This window comes from Phalacrocorax aristotelis, chromosome 5 (genome assembly GCF_949628215.1).
Source record: "Phalacrocorax aristotelis chromosome 5, bGulAri2.1, whole genome shotgun sequence".
NCBI lineage: Eukaryota > Metazoa > Chordata > Aves > Suliformes > Phalacrocoracidae > Phalacrocorax > Phalacrocorax aristotelis.
This window is the reverse complement of record NC_134280.1, coordinates 1,584,699-1,602,987: the sequence shown is the minus strand read 5'-3', so window position 1 is coordinate 1,602,987 and position 18,289 is coordinate 1,584,699. Positions and strand designations below refer to the sequence as shown.

The window sequence follows — 18,289 nt, the reverse complement described above, 5'->3', positions numbered from 1 at the left end:
GTGAGTGCCCGCAGCCCTTCTCCCGGCTTCGGCAGCTCTTGGAGGATTAAGCAATGAAGAGCGTGAGCCTCAGGGATTAGGCACCAGCGCAAGGCGGTTTCTTTCGGCGTGATTAACAACGTTAGGGCAGGTTAAGAAGCAACCACGTGAGCTTTGCCGAGCCACTCTTGCCCAGCGCCGTCAATCAGATCGCGCTGTCTCGCTCTACTTGCCTCGCTGCGCTAAGCCGGGTCTGGCGGCGCTGGTTTGCTGCTGACGGCCCTGCCCGTTGAGCCTCCAAAGGTGGCACGGGGAACTGCGGGTGGCTGGGAGCTGCACGAAGTGCCGCTGGGGTATTTCAAAATACAGTTTTACCGAAGGAATGAGGGACCGGGAGGCGCGTTTTTGCTCTGCACACACTAGTAGGAAAATCACCCCGGGCTGTTGAGAGCGAGGAGGAGCAGGGGGAGCTGTGTCTGTACGACTGCGCTAACAGATCTGGGAGGAGGGTTAAGAAAAAAGCTGCTATATGCGCACGCCGGGGTTTGTACAGGCTGAACGCACACACCGTCGCGGAGGCTGCGACGCAGGAGGCCTTCGGGGGCGTCTGTGGCGTCTCCTCTCGTACAAAGCTGAAGTCGGTTGATTGCTTTGATACTCAGCCGTTTTCCTGGATGAACGCGTACTCTAAAAATATGTTTTGGGGAGCGATGCTCTGGTGTTGCCCCGCTGGCCCTTATGGCCCCTTGCTCTGATGGTCTTTTGTTGCAATTGCACGAGCCGAGCATCGCTGGAAGGAGCTCATCACGTCGCGTGTTGTATCGCAGAGGACGTGCTCCTGAAGCTGCCGCCTTCCCAGCTGCGCTACGCGCGAATTACGGAGAAATGGTTTATTTAAGCAGAGATGTTCACTGTCGTTGTTCTTCTCTGAGGACGGACGGATTCTGAGAGGAAAGTTTTATTTAAAAACTTCTAAAAAGCATGTATTTAGTCACAAAGCCCCCCAGCAGCCTCTGCTCTGATAGAGTTAGCCATCAGGCGCTGTCTGTGCACGGTTTTTCTCTCTTGGAGTAGAGTCAGCCCTGCTGGAAGGAAATAAAAGTGCCCATGTTGGGCAAGCCATTAGTTGTGCATTGTTTAGAAGTAAAACCGTATTATATTTGTTAAACAAAACAATGCAGGGCATTGAATGAGGTTTTCCTTGAATGCTGTTCATGCTTACACTCAATATGTAATTTAAAATCTCATTATGCTCTTTGTTATTATTTTCATTTTCTTTTGGGAGTGTGACATATTTACAAATTGCAAGTTAAAATACGTTCATCTAGTTGAATGCACGGATAATGGACTTTCACCTACAGTGACGTAATTTTTTCTGCACAAACATGGCATTTACAAGCATTGTTTTTCAGGGAACATTTTTTCTCTTTCTTCCTTCAGATCAGGAACGTTGAAACCAACCAGTGCTTAGACAACATGGGCCGCAAGGAAAATGAAAAAGTGGGCATTTTCAACTGCCACGGCATGGGAGGAAATCAGGTAAAATTAAAAAAAAAAAAAAAGTATTATTTGTACAATAATTGCTTCAATCTGCCGCTGTGTAACTGCAGGCAGAACAGCTATCAGGAAAAACTGATTAGAATTCACCCCGAGCAGCGTGGGAGCTGCGGCTTCACCTGTCAGCATTTCTTTCCTGCTGCAGAAAAAGGAGGGCTGGTTTTGTACAGGGGGTTTGACCCAGCAGGTACGGCTGGGGGCGAGCGTCGCCTTCCTGGGGACCCTCTGATTTCGTCCCGGTAGGATTGAGATGCCCGCAGTAGTCCTCGGTTAATGCGGCCCCAATGCAGGCGTGTTGGTTCGCTATAAAAACCAGTAGCAGCGATGAGCAAACACCTTAATGAAAGTTCCTAAAGGCTGGGGGATTTGAGCCGAAGGGCTGCAGCAGTACTCGGAAAGCATTTGCTCAGGTAACAGCTGCAAATTTTGAAAGCATACGGGTACGTATCCATAGGTGCAGTGAAGTATCCGAGTGAATATATCGAATACATTCCTGCTGTTTAGAGTGTGGAGAAATGCGTTTAAAGTTCCAGATACTAACATTAGAAAAGTTGATCGTGAATGTTAGTTTATTTTTTGGCACTGAGGGGAAAAAAAATCTTTTTTAAAAAGAACCAGGTAAAGACTCTACGTGACTAGTGGCTGAACACATCTCTTTCCAAAACGTGTATATGAAAAATAAGCACACAGAATATTCATGCAAGCTGAGGTTTTTTTCATCAGTGGAAATTCAGCTAGCGGGGGCGTGGGGTGTTTCACTTGTGTCTTGGGTATGTTTGAAAGGGAGTGAAAAGGTAAGCGGCAATCACTTAGCTCATTGTGAAACTCATGACTGTACCTGCTCTCTGTACAAATAACAGTAAACTTTGCATATTCCGATGCCTCCGATTCAAATTAGCAGAGCTGATTCATTCGGGTTTAGTTGGGTTTTGCAATGTAAACCTATAATTAAGGGGCTTTTCCCCAGGGAGGCTGTAGCCTCCTGCGGCGGGACGGGGAGCGTGCGCCGCGTGGCTGCCAGCGGGGAGGTGCCGGCTCGGGGGGCCCGGCAGCACCAGCGCTGCGGCCGCCCCCCAGCATGGTGTGACCGGGTGGGGGGCTGCTGCACAGACTCCCTTCTCCCCACCGCTGATTTGCCCTGGAAATTCATCAGAACTTGCAGCGATTACCTTTCATTTGCACCTTTCTGAATGTAGTTTAGCCTTGTTTCTCTGCTTTTTGGTTAGCTTTGCCTTTGGAAAACCCTTCTCCTCTTCTTCCCCTTGGTTCCGATAGCTTCCTCAAGGTAAAGGCTCCAGGTCCCTCCATTCAGCTTCTGATACACCCCAGAGCAGGGGGCTGCTCTTGCCTTCACCCACTGCAATTAAAATCCCTGGAGATCCCTCAGCAGGACCTTAGGTCAGTGCTGGCGTCTCTCCCCAGGAGCCTCTTTGGACCATATACCTACCGGGTGGTGCTTGACGTGGGTGGCTTTTTCTAGTGCCACATCTGCAAAAAAGGTTGGGAAGATGCAGGATCCGAGAGCAAATTCCCGTGTTTCTTTCAGAGGTAGGGTTGTCCGTCACATTTATCCCAGACTTCACTAAGTGTTACTTAGGAGATGGAAGTGTTAGCAGTCTAGCAGGCCTGATCATGATCAAGGTTGATACCTTGGGTGTTTGGCGTGTTTCACTTTCTTTCTGTACGTGGCGGAAAGCCCCCGCTCCTCTCCCTGAAAGAGGAGAAAGATCCTAGACGAGTTTCTTGTCTCCAAACCCTCGGTTCCTCTGAGGTACCAGGTGTGAGGTTCGGAGTACAGTAAGGCCCTGAGATCAAGGTGGGTGGGTTGTGAATGTGTGTAGGGACCGTGTAGCCTAAAGAAACCCTAATAACTACTAGATAAAACCATTCTTTCTGAGCCTTCCTAAGCCAGTATATCTCCAATTTAAAGAAATTGTGGCTCCAGTCTCCTTTACACCTCTCACATCAGCCAGAAGCCACAGATAAATCGGTTGTGTGCACCGACAGGACAAAGGGACTCTGCTCCCCTGCGTTTGCGTGAACGGAGAGCAGTATCTGCCCTCGGCGGAGGCTTTGCCGGGAATACCTGACCTACATGCAGAACATTATTCATCCTTCAGTGCTCATACACAACTCCCATTAAAAGTTATCTTTATTAAATTCTGTTCTAATGAGAAATCAGGACTGAGCTAAGGCATGTAAATGCTGGGGGCGGGGCGGGGGGGGTTGTACGGTTGCAGAAATAGCTGAGGAACAAAACTGCTTCAGAATGAAAATGAAGCAAGAATTAATACCTAGCTCATTAGAGCCGAGCAAGATGCAAGGGTGTGATCCAGCTTGAGGCAGGGGCAAATATCTCACAGCTATCAAAGTGTTTTGAAGGACTTAGGGATAATGAGAGTCTAAAAATATGAATTTCTTCAAAAAAAATGAAGAAAAACAAAATATGTGAACTGAGGCCCTTCGTGTGAGGATTGTTTTCAGAGTATAAAACTGCGGAGGATTTGTTGTTACGTTGGCATGGGTATTCCAGATTATCCTAACTTGGTTAGGACCTGGTGGCTGTTAATGTTAATAATTTAAAATAAATACCACGAATCTCCTCACGCAGTTAAATGGAACCTCAGGGGTGTTTTCTTTGCTTTATATGGAGAGAAAAAAAAATGCAAGGCCTGTCCTCAGATCAGCCGTGGTGGGGAGATGGCTTTGGGGGCCAGGACACCAGGTTTGTGCGGTCTCCCCTGGGGTGGGGGCAGTGTGCTGACCTGCCTCAGTAGGGCTGTTTTGCAGGGGGGAGGTACCCGAGGTCGGCTCCTGGTTAAAGAAAGCGCTGAGGGCGTGTGATTTGGGGGTAAAACTGTTACCCTGCTTTCCAGCCTCAGACGAAGGGGATGACCCATCGGCCTCGCACGCCTCTTTTTCCCCACGGCCGACTTCTGCTTTTGTGGTATTTTAGAGGAAATTTGTTCCGTTCGATGGCCTGGCAGAGGGTGAAGCAGCCGTCCGTTTGTCCTGCCTACAGTCATCCCGAGGGGCGTACCGGTTCGGCTTTTACTGCGTTACCATGGGAATGTCGGCTGTTACTGCAGTCACGGGGAGCGTCGGGCCTCTGTTCATAATGATAATCGAATCATACGATCCCACACAGGCAGGAGGAGGATGTTATTAAAGAGAAGGGCTGGGGAATTATGCAAGTTCCCCATTGCACTGCGGGTGTATCGCAGAAGCGCTGGCGGAGGGCAGGAGGGCTGCTTGTGCTGCTGCCTTCGCCGGAGGAGAGAGCGCGGGTCAGCGGCCGACCCCCCCCTCGGCTGCAAGACAAAGGAAACAGCAAACACATTGCCATTCCTTATTTTTTTTCTATTTCACGCCCTATGCCTTTTCTCTGTCTGGAGCCGCAGTTGTGCTAGGTATAGCGATGAACCTGCTTTGTGTCAGCCAGAAACCACCAGGAGGGTAGCAAGCGCGCCTTCGTTGCGGCCGTGCGCTCGCGAAGGCCTGAGAAAGGCCCCGTGGTGCTCCCTGCTTAGCCGGCGTGGCCGCGCCGTCCCTCCTGCGCGGGTGGCCTGTGCCGTCACACGCCGCCATCTGCTTCTCGGTTTGGTCTCTTCGTGTCCGAGCGAGCAGCCGCGGGAGTCTGGAGCGGTAAGGGCGTTTTGTTAGCAGCGTGGAGGTCAACTCCGTGGGCAAAGCGTGGTCCCCGCCTTCCCTCGGGAAGGGGGCCGGTTGTTGCGAAGCCGACTGTGAGCCCGAGACTAACGAAAGCAATAGCTGAAAGGGGCTGCTTTTTCCTTATCTTCTCTCTAGATAAATATCACGGTGTTTCTTCCATGCCGATAAGAACAGCAGAGCAAAATGCAAACAGCAGCGTGGCTATGACCCACGTGGCTGTTCCGCAGCCTCCCTGCAGCTCCTGCTCAGGGTCCCGGCGGGCGCTCAGAGCCCTGGCAGAGGCGATGGTCTGGGGGATTTTTCACTCTTTTCCAGCCTGCACTAATTCCCCAAGCATGGAGGGCTGAGCTGGCAAGTAGAAGCAACTTGCTTCACGCAAAACCTCTCCCCGAGCAGCTCAGAGCTCCTGGCCTTGCTTGCCGGCTGCAGAGGCTGTCGGCATCTTGCGGGCACGGCAGCCCTGCGTGGGAGGAGGGTTTATTTGGCACGGACGCTGTGGTTCCCGCAGGACGGGGAGTGCTTTCCCGGGATTCATTCTGCATGAGCGGGGAATTGCATCAGGCAGGAGCCCGCTCGGTATGAACTTACCTGGGGCAGCCGTTGCGGGGTGAGATCAGAACGAACACAATGTTTTATATGTTTTAGTAAATGTGCAAGGGGAGCGTGACTCCCTTCTGGCAATGTTTTATACAGAGCGTTCAGACTCGGTACTCACTGGCGGTTCAGAAAAAAACCCAGTGCACACAATAAGAGTTGTTACAGGGTTGTTTTTTCCCCAGTTACCTCTAAATAATGGGCCTTTCAGAAACCGTTCTGTTTCGCAGAGCTTCCATTTTTTTTCCCATTCACAGTAAACGTGTGTATTTTCAAATGCCTTTCAAACAGGAGCCCTTTCTGCGTAGCGCTGTGTAGGAAAATAATTTATAAACTCCCGCTCTGTACGAATTCATTGGTATGCGGTGATAATTTGCTTACTGCTGGGAACGGATGGACGTATGAGCCGTCTGACTTGGGAGACGTTTCCGTAATGGGAAGCCGCTGTTTTCAGGAGGTTCTAAAGAGTAATTTTTCCTGAGTTGATAGCGCTGCCAGGTTAGAAGGGGGGAGAGCCGTGCCGTAGCTACCCTGACGGCAAGCGGGACAAGCTTGCTGGCGACGCCTGCAGAGCCGTCCGGGCACAGCCCGCGCTTCGGCCACGGAAGGCTAGCGCAGGAGTCGCGTTTTGCACGTTCAGTTAGCTAATTCACCAGCTACAGCTGGTCGGCAAGTCATCTAAAAGCATTTTGTGCGCGAGACTGAACAGAAAAAAACCTTTAATCTAGTGGCAATTAGACATTTATTCGTGCGCAGTGAGAGGAGCTGAGCAGTACTTGTGCAGCTGATCTCACATCAAATCATCTCCCTCCCGAGCTCACTGGGTAAGGGAACACAGCACCCATTACAGACTTTATGAGTTTGGTGCTTTGATTTTATTAATTGTAATATCTTAGGTAAATACTGGATTTCGTAAGGGGTTACCAGAAAGTAACTTAGCCCTTCTTTGTTCTTTTGCCTTTTTCACCTTTTGCAATCTCCTGTTTTCCCTAACTTGGCTTTCTGCATAGCTTTTCATCTTCTAAACAGACCCATTATGAACAAAACTAGTTATTGCGTATATTTTGTTAGCCCGTTTTGCTGATATATGATTCCCCTCGCAGACTTTACATCATTCTTATGGATTGAGGTGATAAACCTTTGGGGCAGGACCTGTCTAATACTCTGGATTTGCTCAGGATGCAGCACAATGGAGCCCTCGGTGATCTTCAGCACCGTTATAATAACCGTGATTAATAGGGAACAAAGGAGCCATGCCTGTGTGTTAAATAACAGTATCTTTTATTTAGCACAATCAGGAGGAGAATAATGCCTTCTTTTTAGAGTCTACGGAAACACTGAATTGCTGCTTCTTTAAACTGGCAGAAATAGTCACCAGGGGATGCGGGAAGAGCAGCATTAGATGTGTAACGTCGCAGTAATGAAGCCTGTGTAGGTAAAAAGCAGAATCCGAGCGTTTGCAGTACCTGCTCAGGAGTGGGAGTGTGGTGGGGCGTAACGGGCACGGTGAGGTCCTGGAAGCAACGACAGCTTTTTGTTGCAGGTGTGTGGGTAGCCATGCTTTGTGCAGTGACAGCTGGCTGAAGAAAGAACAAAAACCCACAAAACGCCAAACCAAACTCACGAACCCCTACGATCCCCCCACCCCGGGTGGCCAAAAATCAGGTTTTTTTCCCGTTTCTGTGCAAAATGCTGAATGTGCCTGAAACCCCCTATAGAATAACAGTGGTTTAGAAAAGGACAAAGGGTTCTGTGGTGGAGGACAAAGGTTTGAATGTCGGGAAGGTGCGCGTGCCGTCAGCACGAAGGGGTGACGCCGGTGTGTTTCCAGTGCTGTTTTCTGAATACGATAAAACCAAGTTCCTTAGCAACCCTGGGATTGCTTGCTAAACCGGAGTGTCCCCTGCACATCCCCACTGTTGTCCCTGTACGTGTCCCCAGTAGCTGCTGCCAACCTGTTTTCTTTTCTTCTATTTTATTTTGGTTTTATTACATTGGCCATTTAGTGTAGTTCCAACTGTTGGCTTCGCTCTGTGATAGCTGGTGGTAATTACAGTGTTTCTCTGGATTACGGTGAATCACTCTGAATTACAGTGTTTCTCTCCTTGGGGCTGAGCACCAGGATAAATGAATTCTTGGCACTGGTGGTTAGAGGTTGCGGCAGCGGCGGAACAAGTTTTATATGAACTTTACAAAACGTGGAGGTCAGCTCTGGCTTGGCAGCGTCTGTACGGTTCGCTGATGACTGTGGGACGGGATGAGTTGCTTTCAAGGCGTTAAAGATCTTGGCATAACCTCTTTTTTAGAAATAACTCTAATCCCTACTTCCAGAGCGGCTGCAGAGAAACCTGTGAGCTCTTCAGGGGCTCTGAGCTGGGCACGTCTTCAGGTCATCCGATAAACTGAAGAGTGAGCCTTGGTTAGACTGAATATCCTCCTGGTGGGACACACTGACTTGGTGGGTTTGTTTGGTTTTAGTTTAACTATCTTCCTTCAGGGTGAAAAGAAACTATCAGAGTAGCAAAAACTAAAACCTGTTCTATAAATCATCTGGGATTAAAAGGGCTGGATATGTCCGATCCCAACGGCTCTGGATGAAGGGCTGGATCTCTGAAGGACTCTTGCCACGGAGATTGCTGTTCTCTACCGAAGTCAGCCTCATGGGTATCCCGTCCCCAGCAGCGGCTGCATACTACAGGAGCGTCTCGGGAGGCGCATTTCTTTTCATATGATTAGATTGCATGCTACACAAGTAGGAATGAAAATCAGATATTTTTTTCTTTTCCTAAAGATCTGTTCTTTGTATAGTGGAGTACTGGAACTGGGTTTTTTTTCCTCCAAAGAGTTAGTGCAGTTGTTCTCCAATACCGACTTGGCCTGTTGAACACCAATCTTCCCCAAAGTCCTCTTTGATGGCAATACTGAGGCTGCCCACCCGAGCTGCGAGGTGCCTTTTCCACACGGCTGTGCTGGATTTGTTCAGGTGCTAAAATGCTGAAGCGGTTGGTTGGCCTTGGTAAAGGCGAGATTTCAGTGAAGAGGCGGAATATCCAAGTCCTTGCCCCCAAAGGTAACTTCACTGGCCGTTGACCTGGGAGAGTCCTGGATCTTTTCTGAGGGTAGGAGAATCAGCTGCGATTCACCTCTTCTGCCGAAGGGGACTTTGAACATTCAGTGTGTAAACAGCTTCAGGAGGAGAGGAAAAGTGCTTTCCCTGAAGCTTTTATTACAATATTTTAAATCAGTTATGAAAGGTGAATTCAGAATTTACCTTCGGGAGTTCCGTAAATAATTGAAGTGGCTGTCAGAATAAATCAGATTTTTCTGTACTTAGTTATGCCCAGTTTACAACGGCCTTTTTTGCGTGGTGGACTTCTTCCTTGATTGTACAGATGTGTCCTCAACATTTAGTTCCACATAATGAAATATAGAATAAGGGTTTATTAACAGTATTATTATGGGTTGACAAAATACCCTGCCTGACTGCTTTCCAAAGAAAAGGGCAACCAGATAATGGGAAAGGAAAATTCTGGCCATAGGCTATTGCAGCCCATTTTTATATATATATATATATAAAGCCCAGCCAGCACGGCTTCATGAAAGGCAGGTCCTGCCTGACCAGCCTGATGGTCTGTGATCCTTCTATGGTCTATGATCCTCCTATGACAGGGTGACCCACCTGGTGGGTGAGGGAAAGGCTCTGGGTGTGTCTGCCCGGGCTTTAGCAAAGCCTTTGGCACTGTCTCCCACAGCACCCTCCTAGAGAAGCTGGCGGCTCATGGCTTGGACGGGTGGACTCTTCACTGGGTAAAAACTGGCTGGATGGGCGAGCCCAGAGAGTTGTGGTGACGGAGCTAAACCCAGTTGGCGGCTGGTCACAAGCGGCGCTCCCCAGGGCTCAGTGTTGGGGCCAGTCTTAAGTTTAATGTCTTTATCAATGATCTGGATGAGGGGACTGAGGGTATCCTTGGTGTGTTTGAATCCTGGGCTCAGGTTTGGGCCCCTCGGGACAAGAAGGGCCCTGAGGGGCTGGAGCGTGTCCAGAGAAGGGCAGCGGGGCTGGGGCAGGGTCTGGAGCACAAGTGTGCTGGGGGGTGGCTGAGGGAGCTGGGGGGGTTTAGCCTGGAGAAGAGGGGGCTGAGGGGAGCCCTTCTCGCTCTCTGCAGCTGCCTGAGAGGGGCTGGAGTGAGGGGGGGGCTGGTCTCTGCTCCCAAGTCACCAGGGACAGGGCGAGAGGGAACGGCCTCAAGCTGCGTCGGGGAGGTTTGGGTTGGATGTGAGGGAAAATGCCTTCCCTGCCAGAGGGGTCAGGCCCTGGCACAGGCTGCCCAGAGAGGTGGGGGAGTCACCGTCCCTGGGGGGGTTCAACCACCGTGTAGCCGTGGCACGTGGGGACATGGTTTAGGAGGCCTGGGGGTGTTGGGTTGGGGGGTTGGACGTGATGACGCAAGAGGTCTTTTCCAACCTTAATGAATCTATGATTTTATGATACTATACTTTACTAATACCTACCTCAAATGCATTAGGGACTTGCTTAACCTCTTTTGGAAAACTAATTGGGCTTAAGCAGCCAGGGAAACACCCGCAGGACGCGGGGAGCGGCTCTTGCCCAGGAGCTTTCCTCCTGGTGATGGAGCATCCCCTTCTCCTGCCCGGCAGGACCACTCTTCTCCAGCCAGAGCTAAAGCTCCTGCACGGCTGCAGGGGAGGGCTGGCCACGGCGAGTGCCATCAGCCCCTGGGGACAGCTGCGGAAGAAAAGTGAGGGAAAACTGGAAAGAACTGTATTTTCACGCCTCAGCAGCCCATCTGTCAGTAAATCAATTGCCGCCCAGTAAAAAGATGCAATCGATTGGTGCTCGGGGGTCCGACAAGCAAGGAATAACTCGTGCCCGTGGATGTGCCGCCGGAGCAGGTCGCACGATCTCGCTCCGTGCCGCCCTCCGGCTCCGCAGCCGGCCGGGTGCTCGAGGCAGGCGCGTGGCCCCGGGCGTGGGAAGGCAGCCTGTGCTCCCCGCCGCTGCCGAGCGGGGAGGTCGGTCGCGTCCCCCAGACCTGGGTGCTCACTCCTGCTCGGGAAGTCCTTTCCTGTCTTGCACTGCAATGTGTGGCGTGAAAAACGCTATATAATTAGCTATAAAATGTAACATGTTCCTCACCCTCTTATTTTTATATGACATTAATATATCTATAATTAATATGGATGGTAGCAAAATGCTAGCCTGATAATTCTACATCGTCTTAATTAGCACTCATTTTTCTTTCTTAAGACAGCATGTTTTTCAAACCCGTCTTCTGTAATTGTTAATTCAGACATCCCTTATTCTTTCAAAAGATATAATGGAACAGTGCGTTGCAATTATCGAAGATGAGAGGAAAAAGAAATATGCAAATGGAAATACATTTCAAAATACAAGTATTTGCTTTCCACAAAACAGCGAAGAAAACATCTTTCTGAGGCTAAAAACGTGCCTCTGAGGCTAGGAGAAAAAGCCAGATGCAAATATGTTCACTGTAAAAAACCAACACAAATAAGTTGAAAATGGAAGTTAGAAGCTGCTTCAGGATAAATGGTAATGGATAAATCCCTTAATAATGAGCATAGTAAAAGATGAAATATCTGTCCAATATATTTATGTGAGCGATTCTGGAACTCCAAGTGCTACTTCGAGTGAGAGATGCTTCGTGCTACCAATTATATCAGTGATTTCCAGATGATTAGGTTATTTGGCCATGTTTCTTGTTCCAGTTAGAGCATGACATCAGGCAAATAAGTCCAGGGTTCTACCAGTAAGGAAGATTTTTGGCTGAAGGTGTTCAAAAGAAAAACCAAAACCCGTCCCAAAAGGTTTTCTTGTTGACTATTAATTACGGTAGCTTGGCAGCGGAACATTATTATAGCGTCTGGTTTTGAATAATGGTTGTTTCAGTCCTTTGGACCGTCAATAACTCAACTACAGGGTTTGTTTCTCTCCCTGGTCCAGGCTTAGGCTAGTTTTGACCAAGGATGATTTTAAGGATGCAACACTTGGGATCTGAATACTGAGCAGTGCACTTCGTCTGAGTAGCACCACTGGCAAGGAGGGCACGTATTACTTATAAATGAAATAAACATCTCTGTGGGAGAGATGTATGTCCCTCCCAACAAAAGGGTATGCATTTATATAGATATTCATAGATATCACAGCTTAACCTTATAGCACCAATAGTCTTTTTGACGTCTTTTAGGTTGCTTATTAATTTTCCCGGATTTTCTTCCTTCTTGACTTCTGTGCTTGTTATTCCAAAACTAAGTTCAAAACACTGTCCTGGAAGGGGATTTTCGGAGGTCTTGATGAGTGATTGAAGAAGGCTGATCTTGTTGTTACACTGTTTTATTTTGAGAAGAATTTTCAGATGTTGTTATAAATGAGAAGGTCATAAACAGTTGGATAATTTTTTATAAAGCCTTCAGACTTCAGCCCAGAACACGGACTGCTTTTGTACAGGTTTTGATGAAACCTCACAAAGGATCCTGATTTTTTTATTTTTTTATTGTAACCTTATGCGCTTCCACGAACTTAGCCCGATGTGCAAATATCAGCTCATCTAACCCAGGGGATGTACATCTCTCGGCCCTCTACAAAACAAACCGGTAACCAGTCTGACCAAATGTAGACCTTTTGCATGAGTGTTTGGTTTTAACTTGCTAGGGACAAGGTGGGGCAGACATCTTACTCTTAAAACCCACAGTGGGAAAACCCACTCAGATTCAGGACACAGACTGAAACTTGGGAAGTGTGTGTGTGACAGCTTGTATGAATTTGAAAAAACCTGCTTTTACTGCCATGCATTTAACATCCGCGAGTGCCTGCGAATGCTTTAGGTCTTGCTGAGATTTGCCAGAGACGGTGTCGTGGTTCAGCCCCTGTGGGCAACTAAACACCACGTGGCCATTCACTCACTGCCCCCACCCCTGGGGGACGGGGGAGAGAATCGGAAGAGCAAAAGGAAAAAAAAATTGTGAGTTAAGAACAGTTTAATAATTAAAATAAAATAATAATAATGATAATGATAATAATAATAACAATAACGATAATATAATAAAAAGGAAAAGGGAAAAAGGAAAAACCAAACCCACAAGCGACACAGCCGCTCACCACCCGCCGACCGACGCTGCCCGTCCCCGAGCCGCAATTGCTGCCCCCTCCCCCGGCCAGCCCCTCCCAGTAACACACTGGGCATGGCGTGACACGATATGGAATATCCCTCTGGCCAGTTCGGACCCGCTCTCTCGGCTGTGCCCCCTCCCTCCCGGCTGCTCGTGCCCCCGGCAGAGCGTGGGGAGCTGGGAAAGCCCCTGACTAGCACCAGCCCTGCCCAGCAGCAGCCAAACCATCGGTGTGTTACCGGCGTTGTTTTCCTACTCAGTCCACAGCACAGCACTGGGCCAGCTGCAGGGAAGAAAATCAACTCTGTCCCAGCTAAAACCATGACAGATGGACACAGTCAGAGCTGCTTTTCAAAATGACACCTGTGTCTCCTCCTTGGTCAGCCCTCAGCGATAAATTCTCTTCCCTAAATACTTCCAGAATGTAGCTGAACAAGCTAGTACGTATACAGAGTTTTCAGAGCTTTGGCAAGGCTCACGTTTGCAAGATAAAGAGGTTATATGGATTTGTTTTAAAGGCTTTGGGACTTGCTTCTGTGCCCAGAAAAGTGAGGAAGGGAAACGAGGAAAATACCCATATGAACACAAAGCTGCATTTTTGATGTGCCGTGGACTCATTTCACCCCTTCCAAAAGGACGGCACACTTCGGAGTGCGATCTCAGCAGGGCGCTGGCAGGTTAATATTTAAGTCTCTCTCACCACTGGCGAGAAGCCCGGGTACTGGCCTGTGGCTGATGTGTTTTTAAGTGAAAGCAACACTTTGAGGACCTCAGTGATTTATCACTGGATGAATAAATGCAAAAAGGCAGCCAGGGCTTTGCCCTACCTTTGGATCCCAGGTCTTCACGCAGACAAGTGGCCAGCGAGTGGCGAGTAAGAAATTAGGAAAATGGAAAGACCGCTGATCCCAGCAGCTCTTGCTCCCCCCCCACGGCTTTGGATTGGACCTGGCTGCTCCCCTGCTCACTTGGCATGCTGGCTTCGTGCTCTGTGACTGCTCCGAAAGGTTTATCCGAACCTCCAAAATCCTCGCCGTTATTCCCTTGGCTGCTTCGTGCAGCGTCTAGGTTTCAAGAGTTACGTGGGGAGAATTACCTGTACTAGTGCACCTCTGCCAAGCGTCGTGTTTCCAGGTGCCATGATACCTCCCACCCTCTGCTTAATTCACTGAAAAAAATTTTCCTTTGCTGCTTGATTGGTTCTTCCTTGAGTACAATTTAACGTTTCACTGAAAGTCTCAACGGATAGACATCCCCTGGGGCACTGCAGTATTGGCGGTTCAGATCTCCGCCTCAGCTCTTTTAATTACACCGTAGTCCTTTTACAAGAGGAATGGGTTGCACAGGAACTTGGAAATCACCGCGTAGTTGGGGTGTATGTTCGCGTCCTGCATTCGTCTGGGCTTTTATTATTTTTCTCTGTTAATTCAAGCATCGCCGCAGAAGTGAATATTTTGCTTGTTTTTGACAGCCCTGTTTCTCCGTTGCAGGTGTAGGTACAGATTTACACTCACCAAAACCGAATGGGACATTCAGAATTCTATCATTTGTCATGGTCTTGACATCATTTCGTTAGCTGCAAACTTCCTCCTCTTTCTGTTCCCACCGCGGTGGTGCTGCAGCTGAGCCAGCTCCAGCGGCGCACCAGCTGCTCGTTGTGGTGGGGTGGCGGGTCCCGGCTGAGGCTCTGCTCTCTGGCCTCCTGCTGCTGAGGAGAGGGGGCAGAACATAAATAATTCACATTTTGCCAGGAAAAGGATTTTCTGCAAGGAAAGCCTGAAGCAATGCAGACCCGAGGCTGTTTCCTAAGGCCATTTCAGGAGCTTTTGCGCTGGGGCCAGCAACGTTATGGGGGTTGTGAGCAGTGGGTTAGGAGCAGAGAGATGCTTCCCATGTGTCCCAGGCCAAGTAACTTGGTGTAAATGCTTGCAGTTCTCTACCAGCTTCCTTCCTTTCCTCCTGCGGTCTCCACATTTTCATCCGTGTCCGGGCAGTGGACCTTGTGTGGCTGGTGAGGAGCACACAGGAGGGATGGCTGGAGACCCCACGATGGATTTAAGTTACCAAAGAGCTGCAGTCGAAGGGATTTAACGCTTCTCTGGCTCCCAAATCCACCCGCAGAGTGTTAAGTTCTAACTGAGCAGGCCTGAACCCTGCTGCGGCGCCTGGGTGTGATGCCACGAGAGCTCAGCCCGTGCTGCCTGGTGACACTGCGCCGCGGTGGGACCATCTGATGTGTTCGTATTGAGTTACCAGAAATGAGCAAATCCTTGTTGGGCGCATGTTTGGGGAAAAGAGTCAGTCACAGCCTGGGTTCTGTCCAACTGGCTCCTCGCTGAAGGCGTTCGGTTAAAAAAAATCCGTCTGGAGCTTATAACTGGTTTGATAAAGTTCATTGAGGGAGTGTTCTCTTGCGTCTTAATTTATTTCCTGATTTTATTAAGCGACCTGGTACTTCTGAAATACTCGTGCATATGGATCTTTAACGTGGATAATCCTTGGTACCCAAAGTTAAGGTAGATACTAGGAGGAAGACTTAGTTTAGGAAAGCTTGGATTCTTCCAATGATGGGCTCGGTTTATCCGTTGTATTAAAAGAGCTGTGAAATTTCTCCTGAAACAGATGATCACAATTACATGCTTCTGAGCCGAACACTGAGCGTATGCCTGGGTGATTCCTGGGCTTGGGCCCATGAAATTTCTTTTCCTAAACATGATATTCCTTCTCTTCTCTACAACAGACATTCACCAGCGGAGAAACTTGCATGAAACTCTGCTGAAATCCGAGGCACCACCTCAATGTTTGGAGAAGAAAGTAGTTCTTCTCCACGGGAGTGAAAATCCTGTATATTCCGGATCAGCAGTCGGTTAGGGCTTCGCCTAACTCTTTGTCACTGCAGTCGTTTTCTGTTTCCAGGTCTTTTCTTACACCGCTGACAAAGAGATCCGCACGGACGACTTGTGCCTGGACGTCTCGAGGCTGAACGGCCCCATCATCATGCTGAAGTGCCACCACATGAGGGGGAACCAGCTCTGGGAATACGATGCCGAGGTACCCGAGGCGCCCCTGGTAGCACCCGCGCTCGCCGGGCAGCTGCAGCCTTAGAGCCAGGAGCTTATTCTTGCTAGAGTTACGGCCACATCACGGGGGAGTCTGTGAGTGCCGGCGCGTGGTGACGGGCCGTGCCGATGGTGCCTCCTGCCTCAGCACGCGCTCCCGATGGCAAAGCCAGGTTTTAAATCGTGGTTCCACAAAATTGTCTTTTTAGAGGGGTGAAAAAGCCAGTTATGGTTTAAAAAAGCTCATTTCTAGTAGCTGGCGGTGTTTCGCATTCTTACAAACTTCAAGAAGTATTCTGCATTGTGATATAAACGAAGTAGATGACAAGATTTATTTATTTTTCAGTTATGGTGTTTCCAGTTTACTTCTGCTGGCTCTTAAAGGTTATTGATGCTGGATTTAAATTGCGTTTAATCATTTTCAGCACACCAGTGACCCGTGTAGCTGGCACTACCGTGGGGTGGGGGGTGGCTTTTTCTAGGCTTTGAGGGGAAGGGCAGTTTGAAGAAACTGGGGGGCTTATGGAGAGGTTGTAAAATGAATACAAAATATGTGTAAACGTCTCAGTGTTTTATGGGCAAATAATTCTTCTTGTTAAAGGAGACAGGAAACAGCAGATGAAAATTAAAACGTTCGTTTTAAGCTTTTGCTTTGAAATGCGAATGCGCGGTTTTGCACGGAGGCATTCACGCAGAGGTGTTAGCATTTCTTCAAGATAGGATCTTTCTGATGTGGCATGGTAAGAAAGAAGCGTACAAGCTTGCCATTGCACAGCGTTGAACTGTCAAGGAGAAAAACGACACCGATACTTACCACCGAAGTGCGATTTATTTGGTACCTTTTGCTGCATTCTTGCGTTTGACATTTTCATTTAAACCAATTTTCTCTTTAATAATGAAGATTATTTTTCTTCTTGCACCAAACACATGCATACTTTGATAATTTTTAGGTGTTTTTGAGGATGTTCATGCCTGCAATTAACACCTGCGATTTAAGGTCTTACATCCTCCTTCATGTCATTCCTGCAAGCAGATAATTGATCTTTAATCAGTTCTAGTTTATTTTAAATAGAAGCTAAGGAGCATAGTGCTGGCGGAGGACACGGAGCCAGCGTCGCCGGTTCCTGATCCGTCTCCGCAGGCAATTACACATCACCAAACGCAGCGGGAGCGGTGTGCCCGGGCGGTGCGGGGAGCGAATGCCTCCGTGTTCGCCGGCGCCCCGAGCAAATCCAGGCAGGTCTCTGCGTTGGTCCAGGGCGGCTCCTTGCTTCTGTTCGGAGAGGTCGTGCGGGGCCTGGCGGGGTCTGACAGCGTCGCTGCAGCGTGCTCGTTCTGCTCGTAGCCCGGCGGCAGCATCCTCTGCCCACCGGCGGGTATGGTTCTGCTTTAAACTATAACCCTTAAAATATCAGGTTTTCAGGCTCTTAAATTGGAATATTCCAGGTTTTTCTCAGCAATAGCTTAAAGGAGACATTCTGAATACCAAATAAATATTAATTTTAAAAATATTTTTAATATTACTTCATGTGCTTCGGCAGCCCAGTCCGAGCTAGGCACAAATGGTGCAGAAGGCCAGCCTGTGTTCCGGCTCTCCGCTACAACCCGCGCCCTGGGGGACGCTCTCGCTCCCACCTTTCCCAAGCGTCGGTCGCTGGGGGTGGCCATGCACACGACCCTCGCAAAATGCTCTTTCTGTACCAAAAGCATAGAGAGGAATCCTTCCTGATAACAAAAAAAAAGAAATAATCGTACTGCCAGTCGCTTTCCTTTGAATATTTTGGGCACAAGCTACTGAAAATGCATTTCCTCAGTGGGCGCAGCCTTAACGCCGGCTGCCCCGCGGTCTGCGCTTACACGGCTCTGCTGCTCTCGCTTTGAAGATGCCGAATTAGTATTGGTGTATTTCCATGGCTGCAAAGCTAGAAAGATATGGCAAAGCTAGGAAAATACCGACCTATTTAGAAGACGTGTAGTCTCTTAAAAAGCGTTTCCAGCGTTTCATAGGAATAGCTGCTTTTACCTTTCTGCGTGTAAAGCTCAATTCCCTTCAACCAAATATGCTCGCCTTTACATTTAGCAATGGAAACATGCTGTCTTTTTCTTCTTAACTTTAGCAGAAGAGAGCCACAATGGAAAATTTCTAAGCAGCTGTGTAAAAACAAGATCAGCCGTTAGATGGAGCTCATAAAAAAGAAATACACCATGTATTTTACGTAAGGGGTCTCTGAGACAACCCTTTTGCTGTCTGGTCTACACATAAAACACAGCCCATCACA

General features: G+C 48.8%; 1 protein-coding gene across 2 annotated transcripts in view; it reads left to right on the top strand.

The window, feature by feature from the left end:
* Positions 1-18,289, top strand: part of GALNT13 (polypeptide N-acetylgalactosaminyltransferase 13) — a 157,172-nt gene that overhangs the window by 124,050 nt on the left and 14,833 nt on the right. For both annotated transcript variants that reach the window (XM_075092714.1, XM_075092713.1), the window contains exons 11-12: positions 1,420-1,518; positions 15,868-16,002. In XM_075092714.1, coding sequence (XP_074948815.1) covers positions 1,420-1,518; positions 15,868-16,002 — 234 coding nt within the window. The remainder of the gene's footprint in view (positions 1-1,419; positions 1,519-15,867; positions 16,003-18,289) is intronic.